This window comes from Citrus sinensis, chromosome 2 (assembly GCF_022201045.2).
Source record: "Citrus sinensis cultivar Valencia sweet orange chromosome 2, DVS_A1.0, whole genome shotgun sequence".
Lineage (NCBI taxonomy): Eukaryota > Viridiplantae > Streptophyta > Magnoliopsida > Sapindales > Rutaceae > Citrus > Citrus sinensis.
Genome location: NC_068557.1, coordinates 26,533,164 through 26,559,686, shown reverse-complemented (window position 1 = coordinate 26,559,686; position 26,523 = coordinate 26,533,164). Strand labels below are relative to the sequence as shown.

The 26,523-nt window shown below is 34.3% G+C and overlaps 3 protein-coding genes across 5 annotated transcripts; 1 reads left to right on the top strand and 2 right to left on the bottom strand.

Annotated features, from left to right (window-relative positions):
- The first annotated feature begins 3,435 nt into the window (after positions 1–3,435).
- On the top strand, positions 3,436–6,145 carry LOC102623018 (protein RGF1 INDUCIBLE TRANSCRIPTION FACTOR 1). The gene is made up of 4 exons (XM_006468473.4): positions 3,436–3,642; positions 5,123–5,197; positions 5,273–5,413; positions 5,504–6,145. The coding sequence occupies exons 1-4, from the start codon at positions 3,436–3,438 to the stop codon at positions 5,828–5,830; spliced, it is 750 nt and encodes a 249-aa protein (XP_006468536.1). The 3' UTR covers positions 5,831–6,145.
- Positions 6,146–16,519: 10,374 nt separating this feature from the next.
- Positions 16,520–19,603, bottom strand: LOC102623497 (thioredoxin O2, mitochondrial). 3 transcript variants are annotated; one of them, XM_052435502.1, is made up of 8 exons: positions 19,275–19,603; positions 19,122–19,187; positions 18,967–19,017; positions 18,797–18,876; positions 17,701–17,745; positions 17,039–17,133; positions 16,681–16,695; positions 16,520–16,598 (listed from the first exon to the last, which is right to left on the bottom strand). In XM_052435502.1, exons 1-7 carry the CDS (start codon positions 19,501–19,503, stop codon positions 16,686–16,688), a joined length of 576 nt encoding a protein of 191 aa, XP_052291462.1. In that variant the 5' UTR covers positions 19,504–19,603; the 3' UTR covers positions 16,520–16,598; positions 16,681–16,685. The 3 variants fall into 3 exon arrangements, with proteins under 3 accessions (XP_052291462.1, XP_052291461.1, XP_052291463.1); XM_052435501.1 differs by having other exon boundaries at positions 16,520–16,695; positions 19,275–19,602; XM_052435503.1 differs by lacking the exons at positions 16,520–16,598; positions 16,681–16,695 and having other exon boundaries at positions 17,035–17,133.
- A 1,167-nt stretch (positions 19,604–20,770) lies between these two features.
- On the bottom strand, positions 20,771–21,616 carry LOC127900339 (uncharacterized). The gene has a single exon (XM_052434983.1). It carries the CDS (start codon positions 21,614–21,616, stop codon positions 20,771–20,773), a length of 846 nt encoding a protein of 281 aa, XP_052290943.1.
- Between the last annotated feature and the right edge of the window lie 4,907 nt (positions 21,617–26,523).

Sequence of the window (26,523 nt, the reverse complement as noted above, 5' to 3'; positions counted from 1 at the left end):
AATTTTTAGTACACTTATTATTGTATATTCTCTCCCACTTAGGGGACACGTAACAAAAACTCCTATAAATTATTTTTATTTGTCCACATAGAAAATTTATTTAATGATTTTTATTTTTTATTTTTTTGTATAACTATGATAATGATTGAAAGCAAACCTTTACCTCTTTCAGGTTAGATTAGAATATGGACTACCTCTCTTGTTTGGGCAGCCCACTGGTGTAGGCCTAGAATGCCTCATAATTTTGGACTTGTAATAGGCTAAGCTAAGAGTTTTAGATCCTAATGAGTAATCAAGCCCATTGCCCCTCATAAAACATAAATCTTCTCAAAATCCACCTTTCTTTCTTTTTCTTTTCTTTTTTTCCGCCCCATTAAAAAACTCCTATAAATTATTAAAATTTATCCACATAGAAAATTTATTTAATGAAAAATATAGTCACATTTTTTTATAACAATGATAATGATTGAAATAAACCTTACCTCTTTCGGGATAGAATATGGAATACCTCTCTTATCTGGGCCAGCCCGCAAATGTAGGCCCAGAAGGCCTTATAATTTTGGACTTGTAACAGGCAGAGCTAAGAGTTTATTTCAAAATCCTCGAAATCCTAATGAGTATGAAGCCCATTGCCCCTCACAAAACTTAAATGAATCTTATCAAAATCCTCCTTTTTTTTTTTTTTGCCCCCAAAAAATTATTTTCTTAATAAAAAAAAATTTAGGTTTGTTCTTCAATCTTTTGAATGAGTTGATCAGTAATCCTTCTGTGGCATGAAATGCTGTAGTTGTGAGTAATGAAAGAAGATGGCATTTGGGATAAATATAAATTTATTTATTTATTTTTTTAATTACTGCCAAGACAAGAAACAACTCAAAACGTACAAAACAAAAATAAATGAAACAAATTGAGACAACTTTACAATCGAACAACATAGCTTCTTCCCAGTAACCTGGTCAGGCCGCCAAACCACGGCTCTTTAATGAGTTCCAAGTTTACTAATCCTCATTAAATTGAAGACTTTGTACCCAATCACTTTATTAAAAAAAAAAAAAAAATTCTGCAGAAGTTACAAAAATGATATCTTAAAAAATATATCTAAAAATTGTTTTAGAGAATATTTGGGAAATCTAATAGCACGTTGCCTCGCATGTGCATTTCCCACCAATGTTTTGTACAAATCCTTTTTTTTTTTTTCATTTTTATCCCTTTTGTCAAATGAACTTACAATTTTCTGATCCCTTTGTTTTGTAATTTCTTGAAAATACTAATCATTTTATAACTTCTACAAATCAAATCCTGCTCCAAACTTTTTCTGTAAAGGAGATCTGATTCCATAACATTTTGTATCACTTAAACCAACTATTGCTTAATTATTTAGGTAATATTTATCACACTAATCACTCACTAATAGCTAGTTTACTTACTAATTAAGTGAGAGCGGTTTGGTTATAATTACAACTACAATTATTATTTTGTAATAGAGAAGTGCAACGATGACACACCTCCCAAAATTAGTAGACAATAAGACTACAATTTGGTGTTTTGAGTCATTCAATACATTGAAAAATATTAAATTTAGCAATTCGATGAAATTAAATAGTTAAAAATAGGAAGACCACGTATATATTCTGATCCAAAAATATTAAAAATAAAAATAAAAACAAAGGGGAGACAGACCAAACATGAAACTTTGCATACAAAAAATAAAAGTACATTTTTATTCATATGACGAGCTTTAAAATCGAGGTAAGGCCATTGCGCCCGTAGTTTAAAAAAGACGAATAATCGCATTCATTATACTATTTGTCCATAACAATAATCATAATAATATTCGTTCAAAAGGGTGCATTCTGTTTACATTACATTAAATTGTACCTAACTTTGGACCTTCTTCTAGGTCTAAGAATTTGGATAAAGGGACACTGTTACGGGCAAGTGCAAATTAAAAGGGTCATGTTCAAATTCAATACTCAAGTCAATTGGCTTTTTTTTTTTTGACAAAGTTTTGCAAGTAAAACAACTAAAAACACAATGTCATCATTAGGTTTTTGGTTCAGTGGTCAGACCCTACACTTATTAAATGTGAGGACAGGACAACGATTCGAGTCTATGTGATATATGTACAACGATTCGAGTCTATGTGATATATGTAGAGAATTATTTCTTTTCTTATTATGATATATAATTAAGTAAAGACGATCTTCTCTTTCGATCATAAATTTAGAATTTGTACTAATTAATTGATTATTGATATTACCACCGGCCACACTAATTTTAATCAGTAGAATTAAATATTAAACCGGTAGTGGGGGAGGGGTATTTATGTCTTTCCGCAAACTGGGTGACCCAGATCAATTATGCAGACGGCGAGAGAGAGGAGGAGGAGGAGGAGGAGGAGGAGGAGGACGGGACAGATATTGGTGGTGTGGTGGGTTGGAATGTATGTAATTTACTTGTACTCCCGCCATATGTTGCAGCCTCATCCTGTACACCACCATTACATTTACTTACATGTACACCTCACCGCCGATGCCCTCCCTTCTCCCTATCTGCTGGCTGGCTGTACAAGATTTGTTTTTGTCCTCAAGTGTAAATTAATTTGGATACCTGTGAGATATAAAAATTGGATTTCTTTTTTTTTTTTAAAGATAAGGAAAATATTTGAATTGGAGATAATTAATTCAATAAAATTATTTTAAAAAATCACTAACCCGTGCGGAGATAAGTGGAGTTAATTAATTAAGATAATAGATCATAAAAAAATAATAAAAATGATATTACAAATTACAATCTCCAAAACGACACACATTCTCTCTCTCTTTAGAAAGTTCATCATGTGTAGCATTGCATCGTATCTCTCTTTCAATCCATTTTTCTGTGAAACCACATACATACATAATACATTACACATACTGCAGCAGCATACATCATCACATTACATGCATTCTCTCTCTCTCTCTCTCTCTCTTATTTCTTTCTTTATCTTTTCTTCTAGTTTTCTTCTCTCTCTCTCTAGAAACGACAAGAAATCTGGAAAGTTCCGGTATAAATAGAGAGAGGAAGGCCAGCTGAGGCTGGGAGGGCAGGGCTTATTAATAGAATAGAAGAAGCAGCGGCAAATAACAACTACACGCATACATATTACTGATAGCCCTTCATTCGCTTTTCTTTTCATCGTTAGGGTTCCAAAATCACCTGGCTGCCTGCTAGCTGCTAGCTGCCTCTGTGCTGCGTACCAGCTGCTATCCTATAAAGCTTCAGAGCTCGCTTGTAATACGCATAACATAGTATAATTAGTTAAAAAGACCTGAGAGAAAAAGACTTGTCTTTTTAATTAATTAATCAATTAAAATTACCACCATTTTCTTGAACTAGCTAATTCGTACAGTACGCACCTTAACTACCGTACAGTATCATTATAATTCCTTCAAAATGGGAAGAGGTGATGACGAGGTGGTGATGATGAATATGGAAGTGAAGCCTGCATGGTTGCAAGGGTTGATGGGGGAGACATTCTTTGGAGGGTGTGGGGTCCATGAGAATTGCAGGAAGAATGAGAAGAACATCTTTTGCTTGCTCTGCTGCCTTAGTATTTGCCCCCACTGCCTCCCTTCTCATCGCTCTCACCCTCTTCTTCAGGTACCTTTTTTTTTTTTTTTTCCCTTCTCTTTTCTTTGATTTTGTTCTCAATTCTTTGAATTCTTTAACACCATCGTCATAAATGAAGGTTTTTTTTTTTTAACCATCTTTTTTGTCCCTTTTCTTGCCTGTCGTGCTCAATTTTTTGGTGGGTTGTGAGTGAATTCGTTGGATTAATTCTTCAGCCTGATTAAAAAAAAAAAATTCCGCTTTTGCTATTCTTTCCCAAAATTCTGTTTTGGGGTGTCTCATCTTCCTCTATTAATATTCTTTCATAGCTCGATTTCTTTTTTTGGAGGGGGTTTGAATTTGATCAATTCGTGGTGTGTTATATATCAGTACAATTCTCTTTGTTTTGAATTGATTCAAGGATATTTTTCTATCATATTCTTGTTCGTTTTTTAAGTGGGAATTTAGTGAATCTTTCTACTTTCCTTTAGCCAGTTTTCATTCCCACAAGTACTTTTTTTTTCCTCCAATAATATATCTTTTCTTAAAGCATCAAACCCCTCTGAATTAAACTTCTACCAGCTGTTCTAACTCATCTTTAAGGTTGAATTTTTGCCAATTTAAAGTCAATCAAATGCAATTCATTTTAGCTTTGTCGAATTTCCTCCTCCATGCAATTGTTTCTCTCTTAAAATTAGTAAATAAATAAATGAACTACCCTTTTAATCCTTCAAATTGATTATACAAACCTATCTGCTAGATGCTCAAAACTACTCTTTCTGGTTCCTTTCTGTCATAATTAATTAATTAATTTACATTCACATATGTAATGATTCTTCTGTGTTTGTTGACTAGAGATGAAGGATCTGTACTCCTTAATTCTTTTAAACCTGTTTTTTTTTTTTGTGTGTGTGTGTGTGAAATCACTGATAGATTCTCTCTCTCTCTCTCTCTCTCTCTCTATTATTAGTTATTGTTATTACTTACTTGTGCCGAGAATCTTTAATGCTTGAGGTCACTTTTCCAATTATTTTTCAGTTTTCAATTTTTAATTTTGCCCTTGTTCCCACTTTTTAGAGTGAGTTGATTTATTTCCTATATATAGTATATTTCTTTTTTATCCTTTTTTATTGCTTAATTTTTTCTGCAATGGCCTTCTCAGCTGTTGCTTTCAATGAAAGTGAAAGTTTGACTCACCATTTCTCCAATTTCTATATTCAAAACTGCATTTCAATTCATTATTTATTCCCAACTCAGTTCATTTAATTTCCTCTCATGAATTTTGTCAGTTGGTTGCCCAACTTTTCACCAAAATTTCAATCTGTCCTATAGAAAAATTTAACCCAGGTTAATGAAATTTACTTGTACTCCACTCACAAGCTACAAACCTACAAATTAAATGCAGCAAAATTTGGCTCCATTTCTCAGCCAGTGTTTGATCATATTTGTTCATTGCCCAATTTAGTATTTGCAGCTATCCGAACTCTAGAGACAGTCGTCAATTGACTTTTTACGGTATGTTGTGCAACAGGTGAGACGTTACGTTTACCACGATGTGGTTCGACTGGGGGATCTCGAGAAACTGATCGATTGTGCCTACATCCAGGTACTTCAATTCTGATTAATTTAGAAAGAATTAATAGTGATTTTGTCTTAATTTGTTCCCTGTATTTGCATGCAGCCCTACACCATTAACCATGCCAAGGTGATCTTCTTGAATCAGAGGCCTCAGTCGAGGTCTTGTAAAGGCTCGGCCAACATGTGCTTCACTTGTGACCGAATTCTCCAAGATTCTTTCCACTTCTGCTCCCTCTCTTGCAAGGTAATTCATATTGCTGAAAATTTTGATTTGTTAAATGTTATTAGAATTGCAATTCGCAAGTTTGACAAGTAAATATTCGCGCTGCTGCAGGTTGATTACATGGTGTATCAAGGGCAGGACTTGTCGAGCATCCTCTACAGGATTGACGAATCGGATTTTGCCTACTCACAGTTTGATGGACTGAGAGTAGACGGCTCGGAGATCATCGACGATGATGGTCAAATCACTCAAAGCTCCTTCCTGGAGGACCCATTGCAGTACAGAAGCACATCATGCTCCAACGACAACATGGGCAGTTCCGGAATTTCGCACCAGCCCGTGGTGGTCAACAAGAAGAAGAAAGGCTTCCTCCCGGGACTCGTTCTCTCGCTCAGCAGCAGGAGAAAGGGTGCTCCTCAAAGGGCTCCTCTCTCCTAAGACGTAATAATTTGGTAACTTTCAAGAATAAAATTATATAATATTATTATTCGTTGGTAACGTAATAGCTTCGGTCATAGTTTTCATGAGTCGTGGCGTGGTTTATATTTTTAATTGTTGGGATTTCTATTTTTTTTTTTTTTTCATTTTCTTTTCTATATCCGAATTTGCTCCAGGAAAGCCGTTTCCGTTACTGAACTCAGGTGGATATCTTGGAGAGACTATTGTTAGTTAAAACTCTAGCCTCTTAATTTCACCAATTTTGTATCGATCATGTAATGGAAACTCGCAAGTAAAAGTATATATATTATATATATATATATGTTATTTAGTTAAACTTAATTTTTGAAGCTTCATTTATTTAATCGGTTTTCTGCACGTGATGATCGTTTCATTTTGATGGAGAGAACTCATCCTAATAGCCCCATCATACATATCAAATCATTAATTCATCTTCTCGACAGCCCCCCCCAAAAAAAAATAAAAAATTGTAGAAATCAACCCTCTACTCTGTTCAAAGTTTGGTCAATAAGCATACAAAATTGAAATTCTCGGAAGGAATGATGGTCGCTTCACGAGATAGCTCGGAGCCAATTTGGGTAAAAACTTCCAATTTATGACTTGATCAAAAAAAAAAAAAAAAAAAAACATTGCGTTTAAAATGTGAATGTTACTGGTTGGAAATTGGTATCTCTATATGCGGTGGATTTTAGCAGAGGCGGTGCGCATGTTAGAGGGAGAAAGGGGTGCAGGTGATGATGATGCATCCTGCATGGGTGTACGAGAAGGATCGTGAAATGAATTACGGTTAGAAAAATGTTTTGTAACGGGCATGGAGAAAAATTGGCAGGTACCTACAAGACAAGACAGCGCTGCCCATGTCCTCCTCTCCGTACGTTTTGTTTTTCTTGTTATATTTTTCTTCATTTTGGTCGCTGCTATCGCCATGTGCCACGTCTTCTCCTGCTAACAGATAACACCTTATTTTGTAGCCTGCAAGAAGTGCAGGTTGAGAAAATCTGGTTTGGACTTTTGGATCGATAACAAAATATCTCTCAAGAACTACAGACATACATGGTGGTATTGAAGAGTATTTGATAATCACATTTTGTGAATTCAATGAGATTATTAATTTCTTGGTTGAGTTGTGTTCTTGAGGGAGTGTTATCTTTGTGAATTTTTTAAAATGCATGCACTTTAGTTATGAATTTCTAATTTGGGATTATGCATCTCTCTGTAATTTACATAATATATATTGTCACTAAGAAAAATACTTGATTCGAAACTTATGGATTTTGGTACTTTTTTTAATCACTCCACTCTACAGTGTATATAGGAAATCATTTAATCTTTGGCATTAAGTTTCGTTTTACCTCAAATAAATAACAACATTTTTCTATATCTCCTATCTGTTCCCCCCCCCCACCCCACCCCCCCCTCCTCCCAATGAAAAGTGTGCTCGGAAGGGTAATATTATCCAACCTCCTACTTATTTTATACTTTCTCAACTAAGCACACACGGTTTGTCATTTCGTATTAAATAGGTCCGAATGCACTATGCAGTACAATATTACATTCTCATATCCAAATAATCACATTTGCATAATTCTCATATCCAGATATTCTTACTCCAAACTATTTGAGCAAATGACATAAATAGAAAATAACAACTAAAAATATATACAAGCTTTGCAGGGACTGAATCAAAATGCTATATAATTTGATTTTGAATTGGAATAAATGGATTACAAAGGGGATGATCCCAATTTATAGGGATTTTAATATTTTAGCAAGTACGTTAGTGGCCTATAACGCGTCTTGTAAATATATTGGTATAAATTATACATTTTCAAGGAGTTTGAAACATGCATCAGGTTTCTACAAGTGTGAAACACACATTATATTTCAAGTGACGGAGATGATCCACGTTATATTTTTCATAGTAATTCTCTTATAAGTGTTATTAAGTTATATTATGATGTAATTTACATAAATTATAAAGTAGTAACTCAAGTTTCTAGTAATAACTTTGGGTTATATATATATATATATATATAGTGTTGGTTAATGAGAATTAGTAATAAGGACCTGAAGGGCCTATTCGATACACAGTTTTAAAAGTATGACAATTATGTCATTACAGCTATTTTACTGTAATCAAAACAAATTTGGAATTATAAAATAGAGCAAGTGGAATAGTTAATAAATATGAAACTTGGCTGGCATTGGCAAAGACATGAATCAAAATTCTAACGGTATTTGTGCACTGCTTTAGTTAATGGTATAATTTTGAGAAAATCAATGGAGGAAGCAAGTGGTGTCTCACTTGTTTGACAGAACGAGAGTCCAACAAGAACAAGGCAGAGAAACCAGAAGCCAGGGGCCAAAAGCAGAAGCTGTGAGCGACGTGTTGTTACTCGTTAGCTGCTGCTACAACATGACAATGTTAAACCCGAGGCTTCGCTGACCATTTGAGTCTCATCTGCAGGAATCTTTTTGAATCGCATTTATCATTCAAGTGCCCAAGTTTTCAATTTTTTATCAAATAAATACATAACTTATCACACTTAATTGCGCGAATCCTTACCGTACTAGTGTTATTTGATTTTGGACAATTATCCACCGTCCACATATTTTTTTCGCACTTTTTAAAAATAAACAATTCTTAATTTTTTTTTTCACTTAACTCTACTTGAAATTATAGTTTTTTTGCATCTGTCTACTATCATTTTCAAACCGTTAAAACTTTGCTCACGTCATAAGAGTATAACGATAATTTTACCTACGCTTCAAAAACGTAATTTGGACAATATTCCATTAGTTTTCTTAATGGTTTAAAGACGACAGTAGATAAGTGCAAAAAAAATATAAATTTAAGTGGAGCTCAGTAAAAAAAATTAAGAATTATGCATTTTTAAAAGTGTGAAAAAAACATGTGGAGACAGATAATTACCATTTGATTTTTTAATAACAAAATTATTTGCACATTGAAAAGGAATTTTAAGAAGCAATGCTACATACAAGTAAAAGAAATGAATAAATAACCATTCAACAAAGCGGATTAAAAAAGAAAGTGGCAAAATTAAGTGAAAAAATGTGGCCCAAGCGTGAGTTGAAGAGGTACATTATATTAATAAATGGAAGCTCGTAATCACACAAAGGCGATGCATGTCCAAAGAGAAAAACATAAATTCTCCTAAGGTTGCCACATGCTAATTGAAGGAATGTACATTATTAGAATGGGAGTCAGATGAATCACATGGCTTGTCACATTCTATTCATTGTCACTCGGCTTCCATAATAAAATGTGTAAGAACCTAGGCCAGCACTCGCAGCAAGGACCATTATATTTCAATTATTTTACATGATACGATTAGCCCTAGCATAGCAAGACTATACGTGGCAATACTCCCGATGCATATCTTTCAAAATTATTTGCACCCGAATAATGATGTCTGCCTAAAAAAGAATACAAAAACTAATACAAATGTCTTATGGTAGAAGTTTTGTCCTCTAGGAAAATTTTTTTTGTCTTATAATGATGGCGTGGTATTTCTATGCCAACTTTTTATGTGCCTATCTGTTATTTATACCCTAAAATGTAATTATGATACATTGTTTGATACAACTCGTCCATTTACATAGCGATGAAAAACTTCAGAAATTTTTCGTTATTGAGCTCTAAATGTTTATTTGTTACTCTTAATAACTTTTGATATACCATACATTTTATATGAAAATTTAGAGGGTAGTAGCTAAAGACCGGTGATTCTAACAAAATATAATTTGAGATAATCAACATAAAGTGAGAGGGAGTGTGGTACGAGATGGAGTTGTACCATAATAACATTCTTTTTATTAAAAGTGGAAATTCTCAATTGTATACCCTTAATTTACTCCATTATTAAATTTATTACAACAGTTTCAGGGTATATCAGTTGTCCATCTAAAATTAACAAAATGTATATGTCGTCTACTAAATCGTTAGTTGCCGTTTAAATATGATGTCAGAGGGGTAATCTGGTCTTTTCATATGATACAAATGATAATTTAAGGGTATATAAGTGATAATTTTCAAGGGTAAAATTGTCAATTTACTACAGTTCTGTTAACTTTCAAACGGCAGCTAACGTTTTAGTGGTCAATAGATGATTTTTGTCAATTTAGAATAGACGATTGATATACTTTTAACGTATTATAATATTTTTTATAAAGACACAAATTTAAAGTATACGAATAATAATTTTTCTATTAAAAAAAAATTGAAAAGGAACAAAGCCCATGGGCCTGATGATGGGCTTCCATGCAGTAGCTCTGAGGGCATAAATATGGGGCTTCAAAATAAATGAGCATTCCGAGGAATCAAAAATGATTTTACTATTATGTTTATTAGTTTTTTAAAAAATAAATGCAGAGTGTAGAGAGACAAAGGGGGAGAGAGAGAGAGAGAGAGAAATTGTGTGTTAGTGTGTGCTTTTCAAGGTGGAATAAGTTCGAGGAAATCTAAAAAAGCTTGATTGATTTGATTAGGGTTGTTGTTTTTAGCATATCGTGATTATGTCATCACCTGAAAAATTAAAAATTTTGAAATCCAAATCAGCCAATCACCATTGACGCTCGTGATTCGTGATGCAGGTCGCCGTACCCAATCAACGTGTGGTGGTGGGGGGGGCTTCATCTCATTTATGGTGCCCAAATCGACATTCACTTTCTTTTCTTTTTTTCTTTCTTTTTCGAACTAACAAGAAGCAAATCAAATCAACATTCACTTTGAAACTCTTAACAATTTTCTGTAAGTTTGGTTTCCAAATTCAATGAAGAGAACTTTTCCCAACCGGTATCACACTAAAAAAAAAAGTAACGAATGGTAACTTTGGGGCAGTAATTTCCATAATTTTGCATGGGTGAAAATATTTACTCTAGTTAATCCTTATTTCAAGTTCTCCCAAAAATTAGATGGTTTATTAATTACTTTTTTTGGCCTCTAAGATTTTGGCCTGGCTAACATAACTATTTTTTTTTTTTTTTAAAAAAAGAAAGATTGAGGACATTAATATTTTTTTCTTCATTTTCTCCTATCAATAAGCAAAAGTAACCACACAAGTTTTATATCCGTTGGACTAAATAACAAGAGACACAATACAAGTACATTTTTGCCAAAAAAAAAAAAAAAGAAATGTGAAATACATGTATTGAAGCTTTAATAATAATCACTCTATGAATGGTGGAACCCACTTGACTTGTCCAATCATATTGGTCTTTATTACTAAATTCAAACCACCGAATTATTGAGTATGTGACTCCAATTTCAATAACTAAATTCGTTTAATGTGTGTTCTGCATTCATAAGCACTTTTTTTTTTCTCCCCAATTTATAAAAAATTACTATTTTATTTTTCAATTCTTGATTTTAATTTCTTCAATTCTTCCTTGAACTCATTTTTTTTTTGGTGAATAATATGGAGAATATTTTTAAAAAATTAAGATTTTGCCTAACTTTCTGCTTACTTCAGTATATGTGTGTGTTTTGAAAAACACTGATAATTTTATCTCAACTAAAATAGAAACACTAAAAGAACACAGTGGTATATTAATATTAAAATCAACTACAAAGACACTATGATTATAATCAAGAGGGATAAAATTAATTTAATGCAACGATGATAAGCACTGCTAAAATCTACTCCTAACTTATTAAAAGTTGCCATATATATATATATATCATTAAAATAAGCACTTTAGCTAATTTGTAGTTCATTTACAACATAAATTAAGAGCTCGTGCTCATATAATCCATTCTTAATAACATATCTCCGACAGCAACAACAAAACTAAGTCACCAACAGAAACTGTTATATAGTTATAGATAATACATTCAAAATGACTATAAAACTAGTTTTCATAAACTTTAAATATCATAGTTTGTTCCCATCAATAAAAAATAAATAAAAAGACTAGTTATGAGGAAGTTTAAATTTATTGTTTGTTCTCATCAATCCAAAAAAACAATACATTCTACAATTATCCCAAATAATAACCAATTAATATTTTTTTATATTAAGTGTTTAAATAGTCATGTTATCAATATTTGTTTAAATCCTCTAACATCATTAATGGAAAAGTGGAACCATGGGGTTATTTAGACTTAAAAAATTATATATGAACACTTTTTTGGTTTTGAAAAAATTATTACTAAAAGGTCCGTGATCTAAATTACCATTATTGGTAGACAAAAAAAAAAAAAAAAAAAACCCTAAATCTTAACTAGCCTCTTGGATTATCTTTGTCATCAACACTTGTTAGTAGAATGAAGTGTTGAATTACGGAATTAGGCTAAAAACTTGTAGTCGGTAAAGCTCCGTTTGGATATGCTCTTGAGAATCAAGTACATTCGAATTCATGCATTTAATTATTCTCTTTTCGTGGTTAAGCTATATATGAAAATTAAACAAAAGAGCCATGTGAACGATAATAAAAGTATTTAAGTGCTTGAATTGGTTATGAATATAATTTTGTTTATCAGCCGCTGTTTCCTGAATCTTTCGTAGGTTTGTTAATGGTTACCGCACTGCATTCAAAGTTCAATGGGAATATACTTTCCCCACTCATAAAGAGTCATCAAATTGTGATGTATCTTTCTAGGTGCTAGCCGCATCATCTTGCTGGAGACCCATTCATCCTTGTAGAATGTGAGTGGTAACAGTGTATAGGAGGAGCTGTACTGAACCTGTAAATGGGACTTTTGGCGGGAGGCATGAATGAGAAAGAAGGAAGAAAAAGCAGTGGAAGGGGAGGGGGCACCAGTCATAAGTGAGTATCTGTAGCAGTATCACCCATCCCTATCAAAAATCTAAAAAAGTGTCAGCCTTTTTCAACTTGTTGCTTGCTGCAGCTAGCTGGTTGGCTATATTTTTCTATATCAAATCACGATTCAATCCAAAAAACATCATCCCTCTCCATCACCTTTTTTTTTCTTGGCGGCTTATTTGATTTGGGGTTATGGGGTTACATTCTTGTGACCATTGGTTATTTCGCCGACCTCTCCTCCTTCCCTTGATATCGTGTTGACTAACTCTCCATCCATGGTGCGTGTAAATTCCCCATTTGAATCTTATTAGTTTCCACATCCTTGTATTAAAATTTTTCCTCGAAAAGAGTATGTATAAATTACTGTCTAGCATAATAATTTCAACATCTTTTTGATTAATTACTGTACACTACATCCACGTCCCAGTTCTACTCTTTCAAGTTAAAAGTAATCTTTGGAATTTTGAATCCCTATCCTTTAGATTTTGTGAGTGTTAATTGGTTTAATTAGTGAAATTTTTATAATAGTATAAAAAATTTTAGGTTCTAAACTCATTAATGTTATAAAGATAAATTTCATTAATGTTATAAAAATAAAAGAAGACATATATCTTACTTTTCATTACGTACTTTATATTTGTTTTCGATAGATATAATTTGTTGGACCTTGTTAAGTTACATTATGATATAACTTACATCAATCAATAAGTTGTAATTAGTTACCTAAAAGTAGAATGAACTAAACTACTTTTAAGTCACTAATTACACCTTTTGAATTTATGTAAGTTACATTATAATGTAACTTAACAACATCTTAATTTGTTTTAACCCAAAATTTGTGAAACTTTTCATAATTTGATGCACCTACTAAGACAGGAGGTGTCTCTGTTTATATAACTCAATAACCTCTATGCTTTGGGCAAATGAGATTTCTGTAAACATACAAATAAAACAATGCTTTATATTTTGGAAGAGAAATGACCTGGAAAATTTGCAACCACACAAGTGGGAGAGTGTGGCACACATTCTTGAAGGTGAGATGGACATTAAAAAAAAAAAAAGGGGGAAGAAAATAGCATATTATTTGTTTTAGGTATCAGTGGAATTTATTTTCTAGGCTTAGTTAGTCGTTGTTGTTCTACAGTAGCTTTACCTCCCATCAGCACTACGTATATTAACTATTTATTACCTTTTTTTTTTGTGTGTTTCTGATGATGATATGGTAATAAAGTAGTGACATCAAATGGCTGCAAAGGCCAAAAAGCGAGAGAATAATTGGAGTAGGCCGAAAAAAAAAAAAAAGGTCGCAAAAGGTATAAAGCGTGTTCGCCAATTTCTAGCAATTGCATCATTGGCAATTATATTTGATAAACTAATCAAGTCAGGTTTTTGGTAACCCGGGTTTGTTCTGTTTCAAACTTTCAATCTCCATTTCGTATCATCTGTAAATCAACTCGTTCATAACGTAGCTGAAATATTTGAATTTATAACTCATCAAATATACTATTAAATATTTAAAAATATTTCTTTTTTTGTTTTATTAATTTAAACCCACGAAGTCTTTAATTTTATTGAATTAAGGCTATGATTAGGGTAGAGTACGAATTTCAGTCACACACACAAAGTGATAAATATAAAAAAACTCATTATAATTTATAATTTATTATTTATCACTTTATGTGTGGGCTGAGATTCGTGTTATACCGTGAGTGAACTCCAACGCAGCCAAACCCTTGAATTAATTACTGCTTAGACAGATATGTGACTCTCGAGGGTAGGGCCTTGCTCCACCGGCTAATGAATGGTCTTATCAAGGTCTAAGTATTGAATAAGGGGTCTTATGCTGTGTGCCTATTTAATCAATAAAAGAGTAACTAATAAGTGATTCCCAACTGTTCAAACTTTAGAGTGTTGCAATTAAATAAATAAATAAATAACTATTGAATTCTAGTTGGATGATTATTTTGGAGTTGGAAATAACCCATGAACGGATGGAAATCATTGCAACGCAATGTCTAAAAATATGCAATGATCAGAAGGAGGTGGAAATGGACCCAACAATCAGAAACCCCAGAGCTTTATAATTGTCCTCAACTTTTGACCAATTTGGTTGGACTTGGACTGCCTGCTGTTTCCCTGCAACCTGCAATTCATTCATTCATCATTTTTCTCCCCATGGGACACATATTGGCACTACCCTACAACATTTGTAGGCCTGTTGCCGCTGCCCTGCCATCTTTCATTAATTATCTTGATCTCCTTCTGCTCCTTCTTCTTCTTACCTTGCAGCATCTTTGTCAACCGTAAATAACTAAGTTGTTGAAGTTGAGTCTTCTGCATTTATCTCTCCCCCCCCCCCCCCCCCCCCCCTCCTTTTTTTTTTTTTCCTGGTTACTTTAAATAGGATGATAGATCTATTCCCACTTTGATCCATAATGGCAAGAGCAAACGTGATCTTGATCTCAAACTCATTACACTACTTTAAGAAATGTTATTAATGGGAAACATTCAAGCCTTCTTAATGGGTAATTAAGTTTCTTTCCAAATATTTTGAAAACAGATTTGTATTAAGACATCTCCACGTGTGTTAATAGTTCAAATGTTTCCCCGCTTTTTTTTTGGGAAATTTACAGTAATAACCAAATTTTTTTTGCTTTTTTTCATCTTAACCCCCCAAAAATATTTCTATCAACATTAGCCATAAAACAACATTTGAGACCAAAATACCCCTCCCTCATCTCTCCCCCAACACTCCCTTTCACTCATCTCTCCCAAACCGATCCAACTCCCATCATCGGCGTTCACCCGACTCAGTTCAGTAAGTTCAGAAAATAATTCATACCACTAAGTGATGTCGATTTGTGTTGGATCCGGATAGATTATGATCGGATATCACTTTTACTGTTGTCTTTTGCGGTCGCCGTTGGCTGATGATTCAAGAGTGAAAAACTGCTTTTGGTTTGGCGATATGGGAGAAACAATGTTGGTTTTGTTCTGTAAAGAAGGGTAATTTGGGAAGAAAGGCTTGTGTTTGGCTAATGTTGATAGAAAAAAGTTGGGAGGGTTAATTACAAAAATAATAAAATATTAATGGTTATTTTCGTAAATTTCCCTTTTTTTTTTCTTTTCTGAAAGAGAGATTTTCATGCTGAACTTTCAATTCAGCTTCATAAAGGCAAAACTTGTGAACAAATTATATATTGAATTCAAGAGATCACAGGTTAAGCTAATTAAATGCTACACTAATGTTTCACACTTGTGACATATGTTCAAATTCCTTCAATTTTAAGCGGTTGAATGATTTTTTATATAACAAAATTAATTAGTATAATTAACGAAATGCTTCTGAAGTTTGCTATTAAATGCCCATCAAATTCCCCCCCCCCCCCCCCCCCCCCCCAACCAAAAAAAAAAAAATCGCCAGTTTTGTTCACAAGAAATTAGAAGAAAATATTTTTGAAAGGGCTTTTCAATAATATTACAAAAACAACGTCAACTATGAAAAATGCAGGCTGGACAGGGTTCGTCTTGAAGAGCTAATGTTTGTTGTAAGGCCAGCAAGGAGCCCAACAGCCCCAATCTTTCTTCAGCCTGTGAACAAATTTACTAATCAATGATTCATGAAGATTTTTGGAAATTGGAAGATTTTCAACTTTTCAGAAAATCATTGATCTATTGTTGTTCTAATTTATTAAGATCAAAACTTACAATGGCATAAGCTACATAAGAGCATAGATTATCATTATGAACAATTTGAACATATTCACATACCCTTTAGGCTCATCTATTAGAATCCTCTTTCTTATCTTGCCATGATAACAAAATTGTAATGCAATGTCTAGACTGTAAATTTAGAGTTCAGGGGATGAGAAAAAAAAAAAAAAAAAAAAAACCTGTAATGTTCACTTCAAGAAGAGTTGAACTTAAAGGACTCTGTAATTATACAAAGATTTTCTTTAACCTGACACAGAAAACAAATATCATCATCATTCCCAAAATCTCTCATGAAAATCTTACAAGCTCATCTGATCAGGTATCCTTACTTCATTCAATCCTTCCTGGAAAAGAAAACAATGACAAAAGTACTCAGGCAACAAACACAGTATTATCGTCAATTTATGCCAATTGCTGATCAAGTGCTCAAGCCTACAATATTATGTATGCAGCCCCCGGAGGACTGGAACAACCTGGTGGGGGAATAATGCAATAGTTTTTTTTTTTTTTTTTTTTTTTTTATACAGCATTTTTCCAGAAATGTATTGTTTAGATCAAATGGTCCTGTGCCAACTACTATGGTTTACCAAAAACAGCACGCATATCTAGTTCACATATACAAAAAAGAATAATCTTCAGTTAAGCAAATGCATAAATATACTGCAACAAAGATAAATGAAGAATTACTTGTAAAGTTGTTCCATAGTTGTCTTCAACCGTGAGACATCAGCACCAACTATTTCAGCCACCTTTTCTCCATGTTGAAAGAACAAGAATGTTGGCTGTGGCATAAGAAAGCACATCAGCAACAAAACAGAAGCGAAGGTGACTAACTTTATAAGAAACTGAATATTTCGACCAATAGCTGGCCTGACTATTTCAAATGTAATTGTGTAGTCATATTTTCCATTTTCTGTATATTAGCAACAAACGGAACAATGAAACAAAAGGTTATCTCATTATGATGAAGAAAGGATCAAAGCAGAATCAATTGCTGCTGGCTTTTCTTCATCGAAATTGGGATATAATAAAAGCGAAGAAGATACTGAACCTTCTGGTCCAAAAGGTAAGTAAAGAAGACAAAAAAAATTTCCATTCACCTTGCCCTCATAGAAATCATCTCAGCTGTTAACAATAATCAGAAGGGTGCACCTTGAAGCAGATATGATTTATTTACTAAGAAAAATGTCAACCAATGGTAGATAAAGAACAACAAGGAAAATATAACCTGCACCAATTTCCGATAAAAACAACAATAAAAGTACACACCGACCAGAAGCAATTTGCTTCCTGACTATGTCATTGAGATATTCAAACAATTAAGGGAATGAAGGAGACAAGCTACTTACCACAGCACTGATGTTTAACTTGCTTAATGTGCTTTCAAGTCCTTTCTGCAATAGAACAACCAAATTAGGTCCCACAAGGTTTTCAAGGGCAGTTGTACTTCCTATCAAGCAAAATGAATTCCAACTCCTGAATGAGGCAGCTTTAATTCTATTTGCAGAGAAATGATATAAGCAAACAGCCAAACTGTCAGTTTATTATGTTATGCAATATTATGGCTTCATTATGTTATGTAATATTATGCCAAGTAATGTTATTTACATACAGAGATTGCAGCACGAGGTTTTGGCTTCTGCCATGCCAGCAGGCAGATATAAAAATATCATTAGCTGCTCGGAGCAAACAGATTCCCATGCCAAAACAACTTTAGCTAGAAATAAATACCATATACCTCAGCATGGTAGATATCTTTCAATCTACGAAAAGTAGACACATCTTTTCCCCTATAATTGTCAATACTCTAACCCAGCACAGCAATACCTATTTAAATTCTCGCCCCCCATTGTTGCTCGTGCTAAAGTCCTAGGGCTGAAGTCAATATTATAATATCTTTTAATCAGATCCAGCCTAGGATAAGAGGCTGGAAAATAGAAGTTATCATGTAAAGGTTACAAGAAAAATGTACTAAAATAAGCAAGGAAAAGGATAAGTTTCTTATTCCCAGAGCATATTTAACATAAGAAACATATAGAGGAAAATTTCATCAAACAAACTAGGTGCAAGCACTTATTAAAGAAGAAAAAGCGAAAAGGGAGGGAGGCAAGAGCAAATAGAGTGAATGAGCGAACCAAATGACTTTTCTTTGACTACCTCAACTTTCTAGATATTTGTCCCCACGTTTACAAATCTCTGAGATGTTACAGACAAAAATGATAACTTGTAGCTTTAGAGGAATGAACTCAAAGTGAAATATCAGGATTATAAACAGAGTGAACAGTTTAATATAATCTTGGACTTTGAATTCCATACATAAGATTCAACAGGAGCGGCATGACGTATCATGAACATGGTAAGATTTACAGCAAAATACGACATGTCCAACTAATAAGAAAAGAAAACAATTAAAAAATGCATCCAAAATCTCCAAATCCCTCCTACCTGGTCAATGTCAATCTTATATGTTGTTACATGAGGGTGTTTTGCACTCAACTCCCCTATGACAGGCCATATAAACTTGCCTGCACAAGTAAATGTACCATTACACTTATCATATTTCACGACGTATTAATCCAATTAAAACAAAAAAAGGAAACAAACAACGAACTTACAGGGGCCACACCAAGCAGCAGTGAAATAAAATATCGCTGGCAGAGAATCATCTATTCATTGAATTTGAAAAACAAAAAATTATGAGCAAAACAAATTTTTTTTTTGAAAGTTCCAAAGAAACAAAACACTGAAAATGATTACATTACGAGTATACCTTTAACTTTGCCAAGTGAGCTATTGAACTCTTCCCCTGACTCGATGACTAGAATATTTGATGGACCTGAAATATCAAATAACAAGCATTGACCTTGTAACAAATAAATAGATATAATTATATTTTTTAAAAACAATAAAAATAACAGGGTACCATCTGGGGATGAGAACAGAGTTCTGTGGAATTGAAGAGAAGGAAGCATCTGTGACTGTGATTGCGAGGAGCTAGCAGGAATATAATTACGGAACGAGGGTATCTTGGGAACAGTAGTGTTGTTTGTAGAATGCGAAATTAGTAATTTTGCAATATTAGTAGAATTGGGATTTAAGACTTGGCGTCGAACAAGTAATCGACGCAAAATAACTGAAGAACTTCCTCTCATTTTCTCTGCAAATTCACCTCTCTTCTTCGTTAGGGTTTTTGGGAGCGGTGCCACTGCGGGCGGGGTTCTGCGTTGAAAGGCTTGTAGGCTGTAACTCAGCAAAGGGAGTTCAAATGATACCACGTGTCACGATGACGTGTAAAGTAACTAGATTTTCGGATCAGAATTGGACCTGGTGGGCAGGCCCATACAACAACTAATTTGAGTTTTGGGCTTGGATGCCTCCTCAATTTGCTCCGGGGCCATAACCTGATATAATAAAACATCTACTTAGTATAGCCATTTACCAAGTAAGAATGACTTATTCTGTTATTCAGTTTTCAGAGGGGCCAAAAAAAAGAAAAAGAAAAAAAAAAGGAAGTTCAGTCATGCAAGCGACTTGGACATACGTATAAATAATTAAAAAATCACATGTATAACGCGACAATAATTGTAGTGTGTGGGGGTGGGACCCTCAAATGATATCTTATTTTTATCACAAGAGTCAAGAGTGTTTACTTTTAAGGATTTTTAATGTTTTTTGTATTTTTAAGATTTCGGAGTAAACAAAGTGCAAATTAATTTGTATTTAATTTTTAAAATTTATTATTATTATTATTAACAACTCATGCACTCATTTGTACTTAGTTTGTTAATTATCTTAGTTTCAAAAAAAAAAAGTTTGTTAATTATCTTAGAATCTAAACTCGTGTTAAAAAAAATTATTTGAAAACCACTCAATTTTAGTCTGCTATTAAAATAAGTGATCAATATTGAATTTCGAATTTTGATGTTGCTAATTAAATTAATTTCTTTACTTTATTTATAATTAAACCGATATCTTTTTATTAGATTTAATTTCAATGGGAGGGAATAGAAGAGAAAACATTAAGAGGTGATTATAACCGTTAATTTTTTGAGTTTCAATGAATGATTATCACTGGATTGGAAACCAAAAAAAAAATTCCTAAGTATAACCCGACAATAATTGTTGGAAGTCAAAAAATTGATAATAGCGGGTTTATAGTTGAGAGAGATTTTTTTTTTCCGATATATTTTAGTTGTACTATTAATTTAAGGACGGTATGAAAATTAAAATTAAAATTAAAATTGTGGGGGGGGGGGGGAGAAATTCTAGATACATCGGAGTTTTTGCCACTTGGCAGTTGCGATCTTGAAATGTATAGTGTTTTTGCTTTTTGGAAAACAAAGAAGAACGACTTCATCGTCTCATTCGTTTGATCAACTTTTTTTTTTTTTTTGAAAAGAAAGTACGCATTTCATTGCCTCAAAGAGAGAACAAATACAAGATTTCAGCTGGAAATTCATCCAGCCATATACATGGTTCTGACTTCCGAAGAGCTAGCTTAGCTAAATTATGAGCTAAAGTATTACAAGTCCTCCCTACATGCTGAGCTTTGAAATTCTGGAAGCTCTTCTTGGCTTCTAGAATGTCGAAGATCACCCAAAAAAGCTCTGTTAAGGTGCTTTGCTTGCTGTTTATAAGCTCTACCACCCTCTTCGAGTCGGATTCTAAAATGATTGATGATGCCCCCGCCTTAATAGCTGCTTGAATTCCCCACAAAGCAGCCCTTGCTTCACACATCTCCACATCTCCAAAGCTTTTGACAGTGTTTACTGCTGCAGCAACCACTTCACCTCGGTAATTCCTGATCACAGCCCCCAAACCAGCAAGATTATTTTGCTCATCCATTGCGGCATCCACGTTAACTTTGACCCAATCTTCACTAGGAGGACTCCACTGGCTTTGCTGCATGCTTGTCAATTCCAGTGAGAAATTTTGCTCTGGTTGCTTTATTCGTTTGACACAATCAGCTGTAGACATTGCTTTGGCTATCAGTCGCGATGGATCATCACACTTCCCCTTAAACAGCCAGTTGTTCCGAGCATTCCAAATGACCCACAAAAAGGATGCAACTAGCTCACCATTTAGATTGCTATGATGATGATATGAGTGATGAAGCAAAGTAATAACATCAGGGAATTTTTCAGTTTTCAGATCAATTCCCAGGGAAGAGTATCTCCACACTTTCCTCGCAAATTTACAAAACAATAAGGCATGAGCTGTGCTCTCTATCTCTTTCTTGCAGATTGGACAAGTTGCCTCTTGCATTACTCTTTTCTCCCTTAAATTTTCTGCTGTGGGAAGAAGATTCTTTGCCGCTCTCCAAAGGAAGATCTTAACTTTTTCGGGGAGCATCAACTTCCAAATGATATTCCATTGGCTGGGGTTTTGATTTGAGCAACTGGGAATGTCCTGGTGCTTTTTCTTTAAAGCTAGCTGGTAGCCACTTCTAATTAAATAGTTCCCTCGCTTATCATAATGCCAAATTAGAGTATCTCCATTTTGTTGTCTAGGGAGAGGGATATGAACAATTATTTCAGCATCATCTTTACCAAAATGTTGATAGATTAGCTCTTCCTTCCAGCAATTGTTGTCATCTATAAGCTCCGCCACAGAGGCTTCCTTTGGAAAAATTGGGGATAAGATGGGTTTGAATGTTGTTGGTCTAGGAATCCAGCTGCCATTATGGATATTTATCTGCTGCCCATTGCCGACCCTCCACCTGCAGCCATTCTCCAACACTTTTCTTCCCCAAATAATGCTTCTCCAAATGTAAGATGGTTTAGAACCCAGATTTGCTTCTAGGAAAGATGAATGCTTAAAATATCTTGCCTTTAAGAGTCTGGCCACTAGAGAACCTGGATTTTGGATGATCCTTCAGCCTTGCTTGGCCACGAGGGCCTGGTTGAAACATGAGAGATCTTTGAACCCCAAACCTCCTCTGATTTTAGCTTGGCACAAGTTCTCCCACCTAGACCAGTGGATGTTTTTTTTCTCCTTCGATGAGCCCCACCAGAACTTGGCTATTTCCTTTTGCATATCGTCACACAATCCCTGAGGAAGCTTGAAAACACTCATAGCATAAGTGGGAACCGCTTGCGCCACTGCTTTAATAAGGATCTCTTTACCTCCGCATGAGAAGAAATTTTGCTGCTAGCCCGAAATCTTACTAATCACCCTGAGCTTTATCTCGTTGAAGAAACCCTTAGTCCTTTTCCCTATCATTGATGGAAGACCAAGATATTTTTCGTGCTTAGAGACGACATTAAGCTTAAAAATCTGTTTTATTACTGCAACATGTTCCGGCTTTGTGATACTACTGAAAAACATGGATGATTTTTCCATGTTAAAAATCTGTCCCAAAGCCCTCTCATAGCATTCAAACACCCTCTTTAGATTTCTACATTCGTCAGCCGTTGCTCTAGCAAAAATCAGGCTGTCATCAGCGAACAAGAGGTGGGAGATAGTCAAGTCTTTGCCGAAATTTAAACCATGGATAAGCTTTTGATGCTCGGCCTGTCTAATCAGATTGGAAAAAGCTTCAGCACACATAATAAACAGGTATGGAGACAGCGGGCAGCCTTGTCTAAGGCCCCTTTGCGGATGAAAAAATCCTTTTGCCACCCCATTTAAAATAACAGAGAAAGAGACTGTAGAAATGCAGTTCATGATCCGATCAACCCATCTCTGTGAAAACCCCATTCTCAGCATAATTTGCTTCAGAAAAGGCCATTCCACCCTATCATAAGCTTTGCTGACATCTAGTTTAAGAGCCACTAGTCCATGTTTTTTCCCCTTACTATGCCTTATCTTATGCAAGCATTCATAGCCTATAATAGTGTTATCCGAGATTAATCTATTCGGGATGAATGCACTTTGGGTTGGAGCTATGACGTAGTGAAGGATGTGTTTGAGTCTGTTTGCAATTGTTTTGGCAACTATTCGGTAAATAACATTGCAAAGGCTTATAGGTCGGAAATCGGTTACTCTCGAAGGTTTTGACACCTTAGGGATTAATGCAATATGTGTATGATTTAAAGGGGCAATGTCACCTCCATTGTTTAGGATATGAAGACATGTATTTATAACTCCATACCTGACCAAAAGCCAATGCTTCTGATAAAAGGCCGCAGGCAGCCCATCCGGTCCCGGCGCCTTTGTAGGACTCATTTGAGATAGGGTTGTGTAAATTTCCTCCGCTGAGAACGGGCTGTCCAACTGTTGATTCATTTCATCCGTGACGGTTGGGGTTAACTCGCCAAGGGCAGCTAAGATGTGGTCTGAATTAGGATTGGATGTGGTGAATAGCTCGGCAAAATAATCACAAAATTGCTTGTCCACCTCTTCCTCATCTTCCACCCAACTGTTCTGCTTGTTCATAATTCCCCAAATTCTGTTTTTTTTCTTCCTTGACGAAGCTTTTGCATGAAAGAATTTGGTGTTTCTATCTCCTTCCTTCAACCATTCAACTCTTGACCTTTGTCTCCAATAAATCTCCTCATCCATCCGCAAATTCTCGATTCGCTTCTCTAAACTCACCATCTCATTGTCTTCTTCATACTGCACTTGATTAAGCTTCATCTCCACCAACCTTTTCTTCAGCTGCTCCACTTTTTTCTTTCTATCACCAAAATGCTGCCTATTCCATGACAATAGCCGGACCATTGAGTCTTTTGTTGCTTTGTTGAAACATTGAACCGGATCATTTTTATCCCAACCAACCTTCGTCTCCCACTCTTCTTTAACAATACGCTTGCAATCGTCATATGGGCTCCACATGTCCTCATAATGCAGCCTACATCTCCTTCTTCGATGAAACTTCACTCCCCTGATTCTGGTTTGCACTTTCAGCATAATTGGAGTGTGGTCCGAGCACCATGTATCTAGATTATAAGCAACCAGTTCAGACAAACCAGCTTCCCACTCCTTTGACCCAAAAAATCTATCTAATTTTTCTTCAACGAAATGAGGTCCAAATCGTCTATTTGACCACGTAAAAGGGTACCCTCTACACTCAATGTCGACCAACTTGCACTCCCTCACTGCATCTCTAAACTCAGCCACCATACTTAAGCTTCTATCATTCCCACCCATTTTTTCATTAAAATCTCCAAAACAAATCCACGGGTAAGTGAACAGACCTGCAAGCCTTTTAAGGAGTGTCTACGTGTGTCGTTTGATCAACTTTAGTCGACGTCTACAAAACTCATTTCTCATGCAAGTCATTGACATCCATCTTTTGTTGTGAATCTATCAAGTGTTGCTTTCGATTTGCATTATTATTACCATGTCAATGTCACCATTTGATTTCACGCGAATGATTGATGAGTTTCGATGTTATTTAATTTTAATAGAAAGTTGTTGAACATACTTATTTATTTATTTATTAATTATTATTTTTTTTTAGAAAAAAAAAATTAAAAAAAAAAAACATGAACACTGCTTGGGTTATGAACTGACTTGAAATTGAAGTTAGTGGCCACACGCACAAGGACCACAACCAAACCCTCACCAGTAAGTAGAACAACATTAAACCACTTTTAAAAGTTTCAATTTAATCTAAAAATTGCAGGTGAGTTGTTTGACAAAACGCCCAAGCAAAGATGGTGTTATAAAAAAAATGCCCCGCACAATAGAACAAGGCCGTAACGATAACTAATCTTTTTGGTCATTGACGTTTGCGTTGCACCAACAACACCTGCCCAACAAATAAAAAACTTACTCCGGATTTGACATCGACGCGGACTCATCTGATGGACGTCAACATCTCTTGTTTCTTTAATAAATCACTTAAAATTTTCTATTACAACAAACAGGTTTGAAATTTTCTGGGATTAGGTGTTTATAAAAAATTATAGTATATTTTTTTTAATTTTCTTGTTATTGTAGTTAAGTTCACCTAATTCTAATTATCTGTTTCGTCTTATAACCTTTTCTGCACATAACATTACTATTATTATAAACTTTTTCTCATAACTGATAACCCCCTGCTTTGATTTATGGACACGCACATAACTTGAAACGTATCAATTTGCAGTAACAATAAAATTAAATAATTTCGTTCTATAATATTTAGAATTTTCAATAAAAGTAAATTTCAATTTCGAATAATCTAAACAAAATATAAAATAATCTTAAGCCAATTATTCACCCCCCCCCCCCCCCCCCCCACACAAAAGTAAAACAGCAAAAAGTGAAGTAAGATGGCAATCAAAAAGCAGCCACGATCTAATTTATAATTTATAGACGGTGATTGAAATGGGGGCCAAATCAAGTCCCATAATGGATTTTGCCATGAAATTTGAGGAGTCGCAAACTCGCAATGACGTGTTTGGGTGGAAGTACACTCGAAGAGATCCATTTTGGGTTTCCCCAATGAGGTGTCGTGTCCTCATTAGTGGATTGTCGTATAATTGTTTCAACTTTTTTTTGAGCTATTTAATTATTTTTCACTATTGGTTCTTTTATTGGAGAAAATGTCACCTTTCCAACTAAATTTGATAGTGTCTTCTGCAAATGTCATAAACATGGATCCAAAATTGACAGGAACTGAGAGTAAAGGTCATAAACGCACTTAAACAGATCGCAACGTAATGTAACGTAACCTTAGCAGTTTTAATTAAAAAGTATAAATTTAGTTAAAATTTGAATATACCAAGTTCAAAATTTAAAAAAAAAAAAAATGTCGTTATAGCGTCATATGCAAAGCAAATACCTATTTAATTTTAGGCCAAATTGCTATTTACTTTATTTACTTGAGTGGTATCCATCTTTCCATCTTATTCTCAAACCTAAGTATTAGAGTTCTTTCTCTCCATATGTTATGGATTCAACTTTTAATGCCGCAAAATTATGGTAATGTGTAGTGTGTACCTACTCATAATTAAAATTAAAAAAAAATTTAAATATTACAAAATTGTTAAATTGTTTAGTACTATGTTCTTTGAAAAATCAAGGTGTTTTGTGTCTGTAAAAATTTGAATATGCCTTTATAATAACATTTCAAAGTGATATCTTTAAAGTAAGAATTTGTCTAAATTTTATCTGAAGTTATATTTTAAAAGACGGGACATGTAATGCGTCATTCTTCTATTTATTGATATTTTTAATAATTTTTAAATAAATTAATTGGATTTTCCGACATTCAATTGACGAACGGTACGTTGTTTAAATAA

Coding starts and splice junctions, on each gene's coding strand:
- LOC102623018 (XM_006468473.4), top strand. CDS start 3,436: ATGGGAAGAGGTGATGACGAGGTGGTGATGATGAATATGGAAGTGAAG. Junction 5,198..5,272: donor TCGATTGTGCCTACATCCAG/GTACTTCAATTC, acceptor ATTTGCATGCAG/CCCTACACCATTAACCATGC. Junction 5,414..5,503: donor TCTGCTCCCTCTCTTGCAAG/GTAATTCATATT, acceptor GCGCTGCTGCAG/GTTGATTACATGGTGTATCA.
- LOC102623497 (XM_052435502.1), bottom strand. CDS start 19,503: ATGAGAGGAAGTTCTTCAGTTATTTTGCGTCGATTACTTGTTCGACGC. Junction 19,018..19,121: donor CTCACTTGGCAAAGTTAAAG/GTATACTCGTAA, acceptor TTCAATGAATAG/ATGATTCTCTGCCAGCGATA. Junction 17,746..18,796: donor ATAAGATTGACATTGACCAG/GTAGGAGGGATT, acceptor GTTCTATTGCAG/AAAGGACTTGAAAGCACATT.
- LOC127900339 (XM_052434983.1), bottom strand. CDS start 21,616: ATGCAAGAGGCAACTTGTCCAATCTGCAAGAAAGAGATAGAGAGCACA.